Raw genomic sequence first — 13,205 nt, 5'->3', positions numbered from 1 at the left:
AGCCTGATCAGCCATCATACATCTTTTGGATCCTTTATTAGCTTCGTGTTGCTGCTGTAACAAATTAACATAATCTTCGTGGCTTCACAAAGTGTATTCTCTGGAATTCTCCTCCTCTTTCGGGAGGTCAGAGTCCAACAAGACTTCACAGCTGAAATTAAGAAGTTAGGAGAGTTGGTTCCTGCTGGTAAGAACCTGTTTCCTTTCCTTGTCTAGCTTCTAACAAGCATCCATATTCCTCAAGCTCGCAGCCTAAACTGCTTCTGAGGTGACACTATCCCTTCCTTTGCTTTTCTCCTCCTCTGGACGCCTGACTGTACCGGTCTCATCCATAGAATCCAAGATAATCTTGTCACCTCAAAATCCTAAAGCCTGATCACATACTCATGGGTGCCAGAGATTAGGATCTGAACATATTTGCATGGGAACTGGCCATGTTTTAAGATTTTTTTAGTGTTTTTATGCTTGTATGTTTGTGGTGTAGGCACTCATATGTGCCCTTGTGGCACCCCATATGCTTACATGGGGGCAGGGGTCTATGGTGCCCAGGGTGGAATATCTTGTGTCCTGCTCCATCACTCTTCCACCTGGTTATGAGCAGAGAGGTCTCCTTTTTACTTGAATATTTTCTACTTAAGGGCTAGTATGGCTGCTTAACTATCACATGGACATTTCATGGAACATCCCTCAACTTGGGAGCAAGGAGATCCAGGCTCCTATCCCAGGAATCTCGGTGACTGGGTAAATTGTTTTAATAATTCTCAGCTACTGAATTAGTTGTACGATGACACTACTGGGGTAGGCAAAGTTCAAAGTTCAAAATCCTAGTACTATTTCAAAGGTTATTTTATTTGGGATGGTTATGCCCTCATTCAATAGATAATAAATGAAAACAATATTCAGCCAGGAAGCCTTTGAAACTCTGCCTGTACAAAAACTGCACTGGAGCCTGCGGCCGTGCTGTAGGAGGGTGTAGACTACTTGAGGTACTCATGTGGTTCTTCTCTCATGCTGCTTCACATAGCTCTGTGCCTGACTCTCTCTCTCTTTTGCCTTGGTTCCTTAACACACATGTGACTGAAGGCTTCATGCTGTCCAATTCCTGCTGCCCTTTGGAATAAGCCTGTCCATCTCTTTTTTTTATTTTTTATTTTTATTTTTATTTTTATTTTAGAGAAAGTGAGACAGAGAGAGAGAGAGATTTGGTGTGCCAGGGCCTCAGCTATTGCAATTGAACTCCAGACACTTGCGCCACCTAGTGGACATGTGTGACCTTGCACTTGCATCATCTTTGTACATTTGGCTTACCCTGAGATCTGGAGAGCCAATCATGGGTACTTAGGCTTCACAGGCAAGCACCTTAACTGCTAAGCCATCTCTCCAGCCTATCTCTTCATATTTTACCCAACTGCTCTCTCCCTTAACACTAAATATCAACTTACTTTGTTAAATAACAAAAGCATTTTACAATGGGCTAAAGTGATGGCTTAACGGTTAGGGCACTTGCCTGTGAATCCTAAGGACCCAGGTTTGATTCCCCAGGACCCACATATGCCAGATGTACAAGGTGGCACATGCCTCTGGAGTTCATTTGCAGTGGCTAGAGGTCCTAACATGCCCATTCTCTCTCTCTGCCTTATTCTCTCAAATAAAAAATTTAAAAAATATTTTAAAAATACATAGGGAAGCTGGTTGTGGTGGCGCATGTCTTTTAATTCCAGCACTCAGGAGGCAGAGGTAGGATGATTGCCGTGAGTTCAAGGCCACCCTGAGAGTACATAGTGAGTTCCATGTCAGCTTGGGCTAAGAGTGAGACCCTACCTCAAAAAAAAAAAAAAAAAATAGGAGGGCAAAAGTAAAAGATATATTCAAATTAGAAGGCACTTTGTACCACATAAATGCATTTTCAGTATGGTAAGACCTTAATCTGTTTCTTACTTATTCTAGGTTTTTTTTTTTTTTTTTTTTTTTTTTGAGGTAGGGTCTCACTCTGGTCCAGGCTGACCTGGAATTAACCATGTAGTCTTAGGGTGGCCTTGAACTCATGGTGATCCTCCTACCTCTGCCTCCAAGTGCTGGGATTAAAGGCATGCACCACCATGCCTGGCTTTATTCTAGTTTTTAAGTAACTCTAAGAACATTTGGTATTGTGTTTATAATATTGTTGTGGTTTCAAAAAACTGAACAAAGCAACATTCAGATGTAGCGAAATGAAAACAGAATAGTCAGTATACAATATTTTTTCCAAAGAGCACTCCCACAACTTTATTTTTCTATTCAATCATTATTTTGGCAGCTGAGGGGAATAGCTTGTGTATTAAAATAAAAAGCTGAAATCAAAATCAAAATACATGAGACATTTGTGACTGTAACAACTTGGGCTGAGCTAACTCAATTTTCACTTCTCATAACTTATGGCTGAACTCAGGATTTAAAATCATGACTTCTGTTTCTATATAAACACAGGTTCCACATTAGGTAGAAAATGAACACTTTCCTTGCAAAGAGCAAAACACAGCTAAACTCTCCTCACAGCTGCAAAGGCACAATTTACTTAAGACATGAAAACTCCAGGCAAGTTTAATAGCACTGAGTGCTTTTTATTATGCAGAATTAAATAAGTAACAAAACACTCTTATCCTCAAGGCACTTTTTAAACAAGAGAATTTACTAGAAAAGATAGCGTGAAGCTTTTTGTAGAAAGAGAATGAGATGAAAACTATATCCTTGTTCAGGGACAAAATTCCTACAGTGGCTTGGTTCCAAGTGCTGCATTTTCTCTTATTAACATACTCTAGAACAAGAAATGCAATTCTACGTACTTAGTCTTTCATTTGGAATTTCAGACCTTTCATAAAGCTGCCCCTGCAGAAGCCAACACTTCAATCCCATCTGGATGTCTTCCTCCTCATGTAGCGGTGTCCCTCACTGTCAACAGCTTCACAGAGGCCCTCTCCGTTCTCTAGTGTTGCATGCAGATAACCAATGTAAGCCACGCAAAGTGAAAGGGTCACCAGTCCAAAAACCATCACAGGTTTGTTCTGTCAAGATAAATAAAAATGATAAGGTCTCATTAATATTAATAGTTTGAGGAAATTCAAATGAGTATTGTATTTGACTCTTAATTCATTTCTTTATTATTATGAGCTTTACAGTATGGACATATTGGTCATATTCCCATTGGGTTATACTCTATATCTCCTCTCTGTGCTCTTGCCTCTTGACATGCCGTATTTATTACCACCCTAATATTCTGATAAAGTCTTTTAATTACAATCATCTATTTAGTACTTCATTCAACAGACTCGACTTCTGATTACGTAGAAGTGAGGGAACTCCTGCTTCTCCCCTCCAGTCTTTCTCCTCTGTACAACCAAGACATCTTAGACCTCTGAGCCTAGAACAGTGAAAGCTGACAGAGGAGTGAGGCATGGATACTAGTCTGTTTCTCTGACTCTTCCCTAGGTCAAAGCTTCTCAAGTTGCAATCTCAACTTACCTGTTTTTCTTTTTTCTTTTCATTTTTTGAGGTAAGGTCCACTCTAGCCCAGGCTGACCTGGAATTCACTCTGTAGTCTCAGGATGGCCTCAAACTCATGGCAATTCTCCTACCTCTGTCTCCCAAGTACTGGGATTAAAGGAGTGCACCACCACACCTAGCCTCAACTTAGCTTATTTAAATTAGAAAGTGAGGGAACAAAATACATAAGTATTTCTCTTGCCTAAGGCATGGACAACTATCAAAAAGTCTTTTATGGGCTGGAGAGATGGCTTAGTGGTTAAGTGCTTGCATGTGAAGCCTAAGGATCCCGGTTCAAGACTCGATTCCCCAGGACACACATTAGCCAGATGCACAAGGGGGTGCACACGTTTGGAGTTCGTTTGCAGTGGCTGGAGGCCCTGGCATGCCTATTCTCTCTCTCTCTCTGCCTCTTTCTCTCTGTTGCTCTCAAATAAATAAATAAAAATGAACAAAAAAAATTTTTTTTAAACTTTTATTTATTTATTTATTTGTTTGAGAGCGACAGACACAGAGAGAAAGACAGATAGAGGGAGAGAGAGAGAGAATGGGCGCGCCAGGGCTTCCAGCCTCTGCAAACGAACTCCAGACGCGTGCGCCCCCTTGTGCATCTGGCTAACGTGGGACCTGGGGAACCGAGCCTCGAACCAGGGTCCTTAGGCTTCACAGGCAAGCGCTTAACCGCTAAGCCATCTCTCCAGCCCGAAAAAAATTTTAAAAAAGTCTTTCATAACCAACATTATGTGCACTAATGATGGCAAAGAACATATTCTACTCCGAGAACCTACTCTCTATACTCAAGACATCTGAGAACTTCTGGGTACAATGGAGGGTTAGGAAATTCATGAATGAAACCCAAGGAAGAAAAGGCGTCAACATAATATACAACACACCCTTTTTCTATAAGAGAAATGAACTTATTAAGCTAGGCAAGATCTCTGAAGGGAAGCACGAGAGCTGGGGCTCATCACTGTGGATCAGCTTGCCTGCTGGGAACCACGGAGGCCTGCTCCTAAAGACCACATGCATGTGCACACCCACCAGAATATCAACAGAATTCTCTACAAAAGACCTCAATCTGGGTCTCTAGCTGGGTTTTATCCCACTCCTATCTTCTCATGAGCAGAAACTCTTTGTACTTTTCACTTCCCTTCTCTTAAGCACTTTTAAGTTCTATCTATAATCTAAAAAATCTTTCTAAACCATAAAAAAGTAACAACAGAAACTTTAAAAGCCAGCAGAGTTTTTTAAAAAAATATTTTGTTTTTACTTATTTACTTGAGAGAGAGAGACATAAAGAAGCAGGTAGAGAGAGATAACGGGCATGCCAAGGCCTCCAGCCACTGCAAACAAACCCCAGACGCAAGTACCACCATGTGCATCTGCATCTGGCTCTATGTGGGTGCTGGGGAATGGAACCTGGGTCCTTAGGCTTCACAGACAAATGCCTCAACTGCTAAGCCATCTCTCCATCCCAAACCAGGAGAGTTTGAATGATGTAATTCAAATTCTTAAAGACAACAACTGCCAACCCAGATTATATACCAAGGAAAACTATCTGTTGTGGTTGAAGGAGAAAGAACTTTCTAGGATAGAAACAGGCTGAAGTCATTCATAACCACTAAGCCAGCTCTACAGAAAACACGGAATTCTTTCAAGCTCTTAGAGGAGAAACTCATAGATGAGGCCATGGAGAAGAATAAACCATGCTTTAATACTAGTTAAGGCAAACTAGGCACAGTGGTAGCATGCCTTTCATCTCAGTATTTGGGAGGCTGATGTAAGAGGATCACCATGAGTTCAAGGGCAGCCTAGGCTATAGAGTGGGAAGGTGCAACAGTGGAAGGACTGTTATGGGGATAACCAACTGCTCTGATTAGATATGAGGTCTACACAGGAGGAAATTCATGCTTAGTACTGAAAACCTGGTTAAAAGCCTCTGGCTTGGGAGGTCATAAGCTCTAAGAGGGAGTCTCTGTTATTTAGCCAAATGGGTATGTTGCGCCCATAAAATTGTCCTCTAAATATTTATGTTTATGCCCACAGATTAGTGCTACTCTCATCTTTGCTTAGAGAAGCTTCTTTTTAGTTAGTGGTGACCATTGGGAGACTCGAAACTCATCAAAGTGCTGAGAACAAGGGATTGACCATTATGAAGTGATGGGTGCTAAATAAGACATTTACACCACCCCTCCAAGGTTTAGAGAACATTGTGAAAGAGAAGGTGGAAAGAATGCAAGAGTCAGAGGATGGGGAGGAGTGCTGTGGACAATGTCTTTAGATATAAGATGGCCATTGCATTCATGACCTCAAGATGACTATCATTATGTTCACAAGTCCTGCACAATACTGGGCTCATAAACATTCTATCATGGATGGTAGAAGGCAAAAATGAAGTCATCAAAATAGTAGAGGAGGGCTGGAGAGATGGCTTAGTGGTTAAGGCACTTGCCTGCGAAGTCTAAAATCTCATGTTCAAATCTCCAGGTCCCACCTAGCCAGACACACAGTGACGCAAGCACATAATGTACATGTGCCACAAGGAGACACAGTGCCTGGAGTTCATGCACAGCAGGCTGAAGGTCCTGGCATGCCCATTATCTTGCTCTCTCAGAAATAAAAATAATAAAGTAGAGGCTGGGCGTGGTGGCGCACGCCTTTAATCCCAGCACTCGGGAGGCAGAGGTAGGAAGATTGCTGTGAGTTCGAGGCCACCATGAGACTCCTTAGTGAATTCCAGGTCAGCCTGGGCTAGAATGAGACCCTACCTCAAAAAAAAAAAAAAACACAGTAGAGGAACTAATTACAAGGGATTTCAGTGGGATGGGCATGGAGGAACAAGAGAATGTAAAAGGAATCATGATCAAAATACTTTTATATGTGTATGCAAGTTGTCAAAAAACCAACAAAATTTAGTGATTGAAACAGATATTATGCTGATTTAATGACCATGAGATACTGCTGAAAAATCCAAGGCCCTAAAAATGCAAAGTGGTATAGCTTTGAATTGGGGGGAAGGAAGGTTTCCAGATGGCTACTCTCCCCCGCCCCCACCCACCTCTCACACAATTTTGTATGTGTTTACACTTAACAAACTAGCTTTTCTTTTGTTAGTTTACATGCATGACAGGAAGACACTGTTCCATTAAAATTGAGTCATTCTTATTTCTTGAATGCTCTTAAAATTTTTGTTTTATATGTGAAATAGTATTTAAAACTTTCCTTTACCTTGCTGTTACTCACAGGTTTATTTTCTGAGACAAGGTCTCCCCTTACTGGTCTCAAACTCATAGTGGCCATTCTGCTTCAGCCACCCAAGTGCCTGGTTTACATGCATGAGCCACCATGCTCAGCTTAGAGAGTTCTTATAAATCACTATAAAGTGCCCATGATAAAAAATAAGTTCTATTTCTGACTGCCTAAACATTAACATCTTATATATAATTTAATATATAATTCCTAGATATAATTCTTACAGGTTTTATGAACAGCTCTGGATTCACGGCTCGAAATAAAGTTGTTGTGCGCACTCCTCTAAGGCCTGGATTTCTAAAGTCTCTCTCTTTTGATGGTTCCTTTTGAAACGTTGGAGGCTCAGGTGCTGAAGACATCTTGATTAATGAAGATTACCTAAAAACAAAGTATCTTCCTTTATCATTGTTTCCTGATAAATCTCTTTTTTAAAAATCACTTCTTAGCCGGGCGAGGTGGCGCATGCCTTTAATCCCAGCACTCGGGAGGCAGAAGTAGGAGGATCGCTGTGAGTTCGAGGCCACACTGAGACTCTAGTGAATTCCAGGTCAGCCTGAGCTAGAGACCCTACCTCGAAAAACCAAAAAAAAAAAAAAAAAAAAAAAAAAAAAAAGACCACTTCTTTTTGTTGGATTCTAGATACCCACATGACTGTCAATTTACTCAGTAAGTGGTGCTTTAGGTCTTCTTGGGTACAAATGGTTCTCGTTCTCCCTCTCTTCTTTCACAGGCCAGTGAAGTGGGGAGAAGTTACAGAACTGTCTGCTGGTCTAAGTCACACTAACTTGTGTTAAGGATAGGAGGCCAGTGGATAACTCACTCCCTTCTATGACAGTCTGTGGAAAGCACTAATGACCCTTCTACTGCCTGCGAAACAAGTGTTTTTGTTCTTGTTCTGTTAGGTGGAATGTTAGCATTTGGGTCTGCTTTTCTCTTTCAGGTATCTTTCCTGCCTTTGAGTGCTGGGGTGGGGTGTGGAGGTGGGAAGGTAGAGAAAGAAATTTTCCAAGACTGAAGTGAATGACAATGGCTAAGGGAAAATACAGCAACCTACTGTACAATAAATTGTTAGGAGGAGTTAAACATTCCTATTTAGACCTTCATTGGTGCTTTCTGTCAGCATGTTTATTGGTTAAGTCTTTTACTTTACAAACTTCAGCTACAAGGAAACACTTTCCCGTCTTCCTGCCTGCAGTGACAGCTCTCCTACATGTTGTGGTTATTACTGTCGGTCCACCAGCACTACTGACTCTCTGATTCCTTTCTACACCAGGGAGTACTCCTGTAATGGCCTCAGGTTGTTACTTCCAGCTCACCAGCACCACCATGACTTTCTGATTCCATTCTACCCAGTGACTACTCCTGTAATGGCCTCAGGTTGTTACTTCCAGCTCACCAGCACCACCATGACTTTCTGATTCCATTACCACAGGGAGTCCTCCTGTAATGGCCTCAGGTTGTTACTTCCAGCTCACCAGCACCACCACGACTTTCTGATTCCATTACCACAGTGAGTCCTCCTGTAATGGCCTCAGGTTGTTACTTCCAGCTCACCAGCACCACCACGACTTTCTGATTCCATTCTATACCAGTGAACATTCCTATAATGGTCTCAGATTATTACTGTCATCCCAGTGGCACCACCATGACTTTCTGATTCCATTACCACAGTGAGTCCTCCTGCAATGGTCTCAGGTTATTCCTTCCAGCTCACCAGCACCACCATGACTCTCTGATTCCATTCTACACCAGTAAGTACTCCTGTAATGGTCTCTGGTTATTACTTCCAGCTTACCAGCACCATCATGACTTTCTGATTCCATTCTACACCAGTGAGCATTCCTGTAATGGTTTCAAACTATTATTGTCAGCCCACAAGCAACACCATCAATTTCGGACTCCATTTTACACCTCTAAGTATTCCTGTAACAGCCTCAGAGTTATTACTGTCAGATTAGCAGAACCACCATGACTCTGATTCCATCTTTATACTAATGAGTACTTCTGTAATGGTCTCAGGTATTACGGTCAGTCCACTAGCACCAGCATGAGTCTCTGATTTTTTAACACCAGGAAGTACTCCTATAATGATCTCAGGATTCACTAACTCAGGCAATAAATTGTTCCGTTAACCAGCACAAAGTCTTCAGAACCAAGATGACTTGTGACAGCAGTGACAGAAGGCTGAATATGTATAAATATCCCATTGGGCCACTGACATTACCAAATGAAATCTGACATCAAACATACATCCATCATAACATTTCAAGTCTTCTCATCACTGCCTTCAAATGAAATGCTAACATCAAGCATGTCTATTAGAACATCCCAAGTCTTCTCATCACTGCCTTCAAATGAAATACTGACATCAAGCATATGTCTATTAGAACATCCCAAGTCTTCTCATCGCTGCCTTCAAATGAAATACTGACATCAAGCATATGTCTATTAGAACATCCCAAGTCTTCTCATCGCTGCCTTCAAATGAAATACTGACATCAAGCATATGTCTATTAGAACATCCCAAGTCTTCTCATCGCTGCCTTCAAATGAAATACTGACATCAAGCATATGTCTATTAGAACATCCCAAGTCTTCTCATCGCTGCCTTCAAATGAAATACTGACATCAAGCATATGTCTATTAGAACATCCCAAGTCTTCTCATCGCTGCCTTCAAATGAAATACTGACATCAAGCATGTCTATTAGAACATCCCAAGTCTTCTCATTGCTGCCTTCAAATGAAATACTGACATCAAGCATGTCTATTAGAACATCCCAAGTCTTCTCATCACTGCCTTCCAATGAAATACTGACATCAAGCATATGTCTATTAGAACATCCCAAGTCTTCTCATCACTGCCTTCAAATGAAATACTGACATCAAGCATGTCTATTAGAACATTCCAAGTCTTCTCATTGCTGCCTTCAAATGAAATACTGACATCAAGCATATGTCTATTAGAACATCCCAAGTCTTCTCATCGCTGCCTTCAAATGAAATGCTGACATCAAGCATATGTCTATTAGAACATCCCAAGTCTTCTCATCACTGCCTTCAAATGAAATGCTGACATCAGGGCTGGAGAGATGGCTCAGCAATTAAAGGTAATTGCTTGCAAAGCCTGATGGCCCAGGTTCTATTCCCTAGTACACACATAAAGCCAGGTGGGGGCTAGAGAGATGGCTTAATGGTTAAGGTATTTGCCTGTGATGTCAAAGGACCCAGGTTCAATTCCTCAGGGCCCACATAAGCCAGCTGTACAAGGTGGCCGCATGCATCTGGAGATCATTTACAGTGGCTGAAGGCCCCGGTGTGCCCATTCTCTCTCAAATAAATTATGTATTTTTTAACTTGAGAGAGGGAGAGAGAGAGAGGAGAGAGAGAGAATGGGTGCAACAGGGCCTCCAGCCACTGCAGATGAACTCCAGATGCATGTGCCCTCTTGTGCATCTGGCTTACATGGGTCCCGGAGAGTTGAACCATGATCCTTTGGCTTTGTAGGCAAACGCCTTAACTGCTAAGCCATCTCTCCAGCCCCAAATAAAATATTTTTAATGTAAAAAATAATAATAAAGCCAGATGGACAAAGTGGCTCATGTGTCTGGAGTTGGTTTTAGTGGCAGGAAGCCCTGGTGCTCCCATTCATTTCCTCTCCCTCTTGCTCTCAAATAAACTAAATATTTTAGGTTGAAATATTGATATCAAGCATACATCCATCAGAACATGTTAAGTCTTCTCCTGTCTTAAACTTCTTGATTTTATTGCTGTCTGACACTAAAGTCACTTACTTATTTACATATAACATTTACCAGTCTCTATATTGTTACATTCAGCTTGAAGTTTTTTTTTTTTCTTCATGTATGGCGTACTGTACATACAAGTATGTATGTATGCAGAAACCAGAGAATGTCTGGTGTCCTCTGTACGTGTGTTTCCTTGAGATGGAGTATCTCTCAGTGAGCCAGGAAGTACTGTTTTCAATCAGATTGGCTGACCAGTGAGCCTTGGAAATTCTTTGGTCTCTGCTTTCCACAGGACTTCGGTCACAGACATGCATGGCTACAACCCAGTTCTAGGTGCTAAGAAATCTAGCTCAAGTGGTCTCAGGCAATCCCAGGTCTTTATGCTTGCACAGCAAACACTGTTACCTGCTGAGCCATCTACTTAGCCTAGATCTATTCATTTTTTAAAATTTAAACCTATTTTTATTTATTTGGGAGAGAGAGAAAGGCAGATATAAAGAGAATGGGTGCACCAGGGCCTCCAGCTGCTGCTACTCCAGACGTATGTGTATTTGGATTACGTGGGTCCTGGGGAATCAAAACTGGGTCCTTTGGCTTTGCAGGCAAGCACCTTAATAGCTAAGCCATCTCCCCAGCTCTCATTTTTATTTTAACTTGGAACTTTAAGGTCATTTTATTAAGTTTAACAAAGAAAATTACCAGAAGAATATTCTCCTGAAAATTTTTTTTTCTTAGAAAAGAATCAAAACACTTCAAGCATTACCACAGATGTTATGGTGGTGAAGCCTCTCGGGAGACCACACATAGTCTGTGGAGTCACTCCCTGGGACAGCGGGATTATAGTTGACATCATCCTCCAGCTCCAAATCATCCATCTCCTGAACAAAGACTCACTGATCTCCATTGTTTTCAGCATCCTCCAAGAACTGGATGTTAGATGTGTCAAGGTTATGATCTGTTTCAAAGAGCTGTTTCCCACTTTATTTTTGCTTGCTTGTTCCTTTTTTGTTCATTTCTTTTTAATTTCCAGGAGTTCTGCATAAAATTTGACCTTCCAACTTAAGAAATTTTGAATTGTAACAGGAGTGCCATGGAATCATTTCTTTTTTTCTTTGGTTTTTTTCTTTTCTTCCTTTCTACTAGTTTTTATCTGGTCCACTATTTCATTTAATTTTTCTTGCACAGCTGTCACTAGACTGAAGATCATCACCATGCTAAGATTCTCCTGAGCCTGCAATGCCAACAACTTTAAAATGCCTGGGACATCTAGATTTTCCAGGGACAGGATTTCATGAAGGGGAGCTTCATCTGGATATTTCTCACCAGGTGTGAACTTGAGGAGGGTAGCCTGGACAGTTTCATTTTCTCCAGCCTAAGATGTCACAGTCATGGTGAAGCTGAGTGGGTTTTTTATGACTGCGAAAAAGTCAGGGTAGACGGCCTCTAGAGCCTTGAGCTCGCTGAGCTGCTTCTGACCATGATCTGCCATTCATGGTGGACCATTTTAAAATGAATCTAAAACCTCTTTTGTGTTAAAAGGAAGATCATAAAAACATTATTGGGGATGATGGAAAATTGGCAAATTGCTCCTAAGTAATGTGGTAATCATATTGCTGGCTGTGTGATCTGTCCAGGTGCCTGCATTCATATTTCTTCCTCCTTTTTCCATCACCCAATTCTTGTTCCTTATCTACTCATGATCAAGAAACTGGTGTATACACACACACACACATACACACGTGTCTAATAAAGATCTACACTAAGCTAAATTGTTTCCTATATTCCTTCCTAATAAAATGTTCTTTACTTTGTTCTTCCCATCCTCCTTGGGAAAGGAGGGAAAATGGGAAAAAGAAGTATCCCTTTACTCAACTCCCGAGAGCATTTGTACCTCAAAGGAGGAGAATGGGGTTCCACATCCATAGGACATGGTCCTGGACTTAAAAGGTTAACACAAAACAAACAAACACATGGATTGTGTTGTTACTGTGATTTTTTTTTTTTTTTTTTTTTTTTTGAGGTAGGGTATCAATCTAGCTCAGGCGGAGTCTCAGGGTGGCCTCGAACTCACGGCGATCCTCCTACCTCTGCCTCCCGAGTGCTGGGACCACGCCCGGAAAATATAACTTTAAAAAAATTTTAATTTATCTGAGAGGGGGCAAGGTGGGTGCGTCAGGGTCTCCAGCCACTGCAAAGGACCCTCCTGATGCAGGCGCCTCCTTGTGCATCTGGCTTACGTGGGTCCTGGAGAATTGAACCAAGGTCCTTTGGCTTTGTAGGAAAGTGCCTTAATCACTAAGCCATCTCTCTAGCCCAAATTCAACTTTTGAAACAAAACGCTTCAGTTCACCAAACCTGTAAACTGCAGACAAGCTGAGGCTGCAGGCTCCCTCGGAGGCGCGGCTATTGGAGCTTACAGCCCAGGGCGAGGGACCGTGTTCCCCAGCCACCGCGAGCGCGGGCCACCGAGATGCAAAGTCACCCTGAGCCAGACTGCGGCCGCCGCAGCTGAGGGAAGCGAGCCGGGCGACGCGCTGTCCCCTCCGGGCCACCGTCCTCCAGCCCGTCTCGCTGTCGCTGGGGAGAGAGGGGCCGCGCGCAGCCCAGGCCGACCCACAGCGCCGCCTGCATCCAGGAGGCTACAGAGCAGGGAACCTGGGAACCAAAGGCGGAGGATTTGCAAAGG

At 42.2% G+C, this 13,205-nt stretch overlaps 1 protein-coding gene and 1 pseudogene across 3 annotated transcripts; both read right to left on the bottom strand.

Annotated features, from left to right (window-relative positions):
* Positions 1 to 17: 17 nt before the first annotated feature.
* On the bottom strand, positions 18 to 13,054 carry Smim8 (small integral membrane protein 8). 3 transcript variants are annotated; one of them, XM_004667296.2, is made up of 4 exons: positions 12,875 to 13,054; positions 6,996 to 7,149; positions 2,849 to 3,041; positions 18 to 151 (listed from the first exon to the last, which is right to left on the bottom strand). In XM_004667296.2, the coding sequence occupies exons 2-3, from the start codon at positions 7,128 to 7,130 to the stop codon at positions 2,883 to 2,885; spliced, it is 294 nt and encodes a 97-aa protein (XP_004667353.1). In that variant the 5' UTR covers positions 7,131 to 7,149; positions 12,875 to 13,054; the 3' UTR covers positions 18 to 151; positions 2,849 to 2,882. The 3 variants fall into 3 exon arrangements, 2 of the variants coding, with proteins under 2 accessions (XP_004667353.1, XP_044994356.1); XR_006634282.1 differs by having other exon boundaries at positions 2,823 to 3,041; XM_045138421.1 differs by lacking the exon at positions 18 to 151 and having other exon boundaries at positions 2,576 to 3,041.
* LOC101594701 lies at positions 11,272 to 12,060 on the bottom strand (annotated as a pseudogene).
* Positions 13,055 to 13,205: the final 151 nt, after the last annotated feature.

Source organism: Jaculus jaculus, chromosome 19, assembly GCF_020740685.1.
Source record: "Jaculus jaculus isolate mJacJac1 chromosome 19, mJacJac1.mat.Y.cur, whole genome shotgun sequence".
NCBI classification, from domain to species: domain Eukaryota; kingdom Metazoa; phylum Chordata; class Mammalia; order Rodentia; family Dipodidae; genus Jaculus; species Jaculus jaculus.
This window is presented reverse-complemented; position numbering and strand designations above follow the sequence as displayed.

What these genes read in the sequence shown, in the direction of transcription:
- Smim8 (XM_004667296.2), bottom strand. Translation starts at nt 7,130, where the DNA reads ATGTCTTCAGCACCTGAGCCTCCAACGTTTCAAAAGGAACCATCAAAA. An exon ending in CAGAGCTGTTCATAAAACCT is followed by an intron (nt 3,042 to 6,995) that starts GTAAGAATTATA and finishes TTATCTTGACAG; the next exon opens with AACAAACCTGTGATGGTTTT.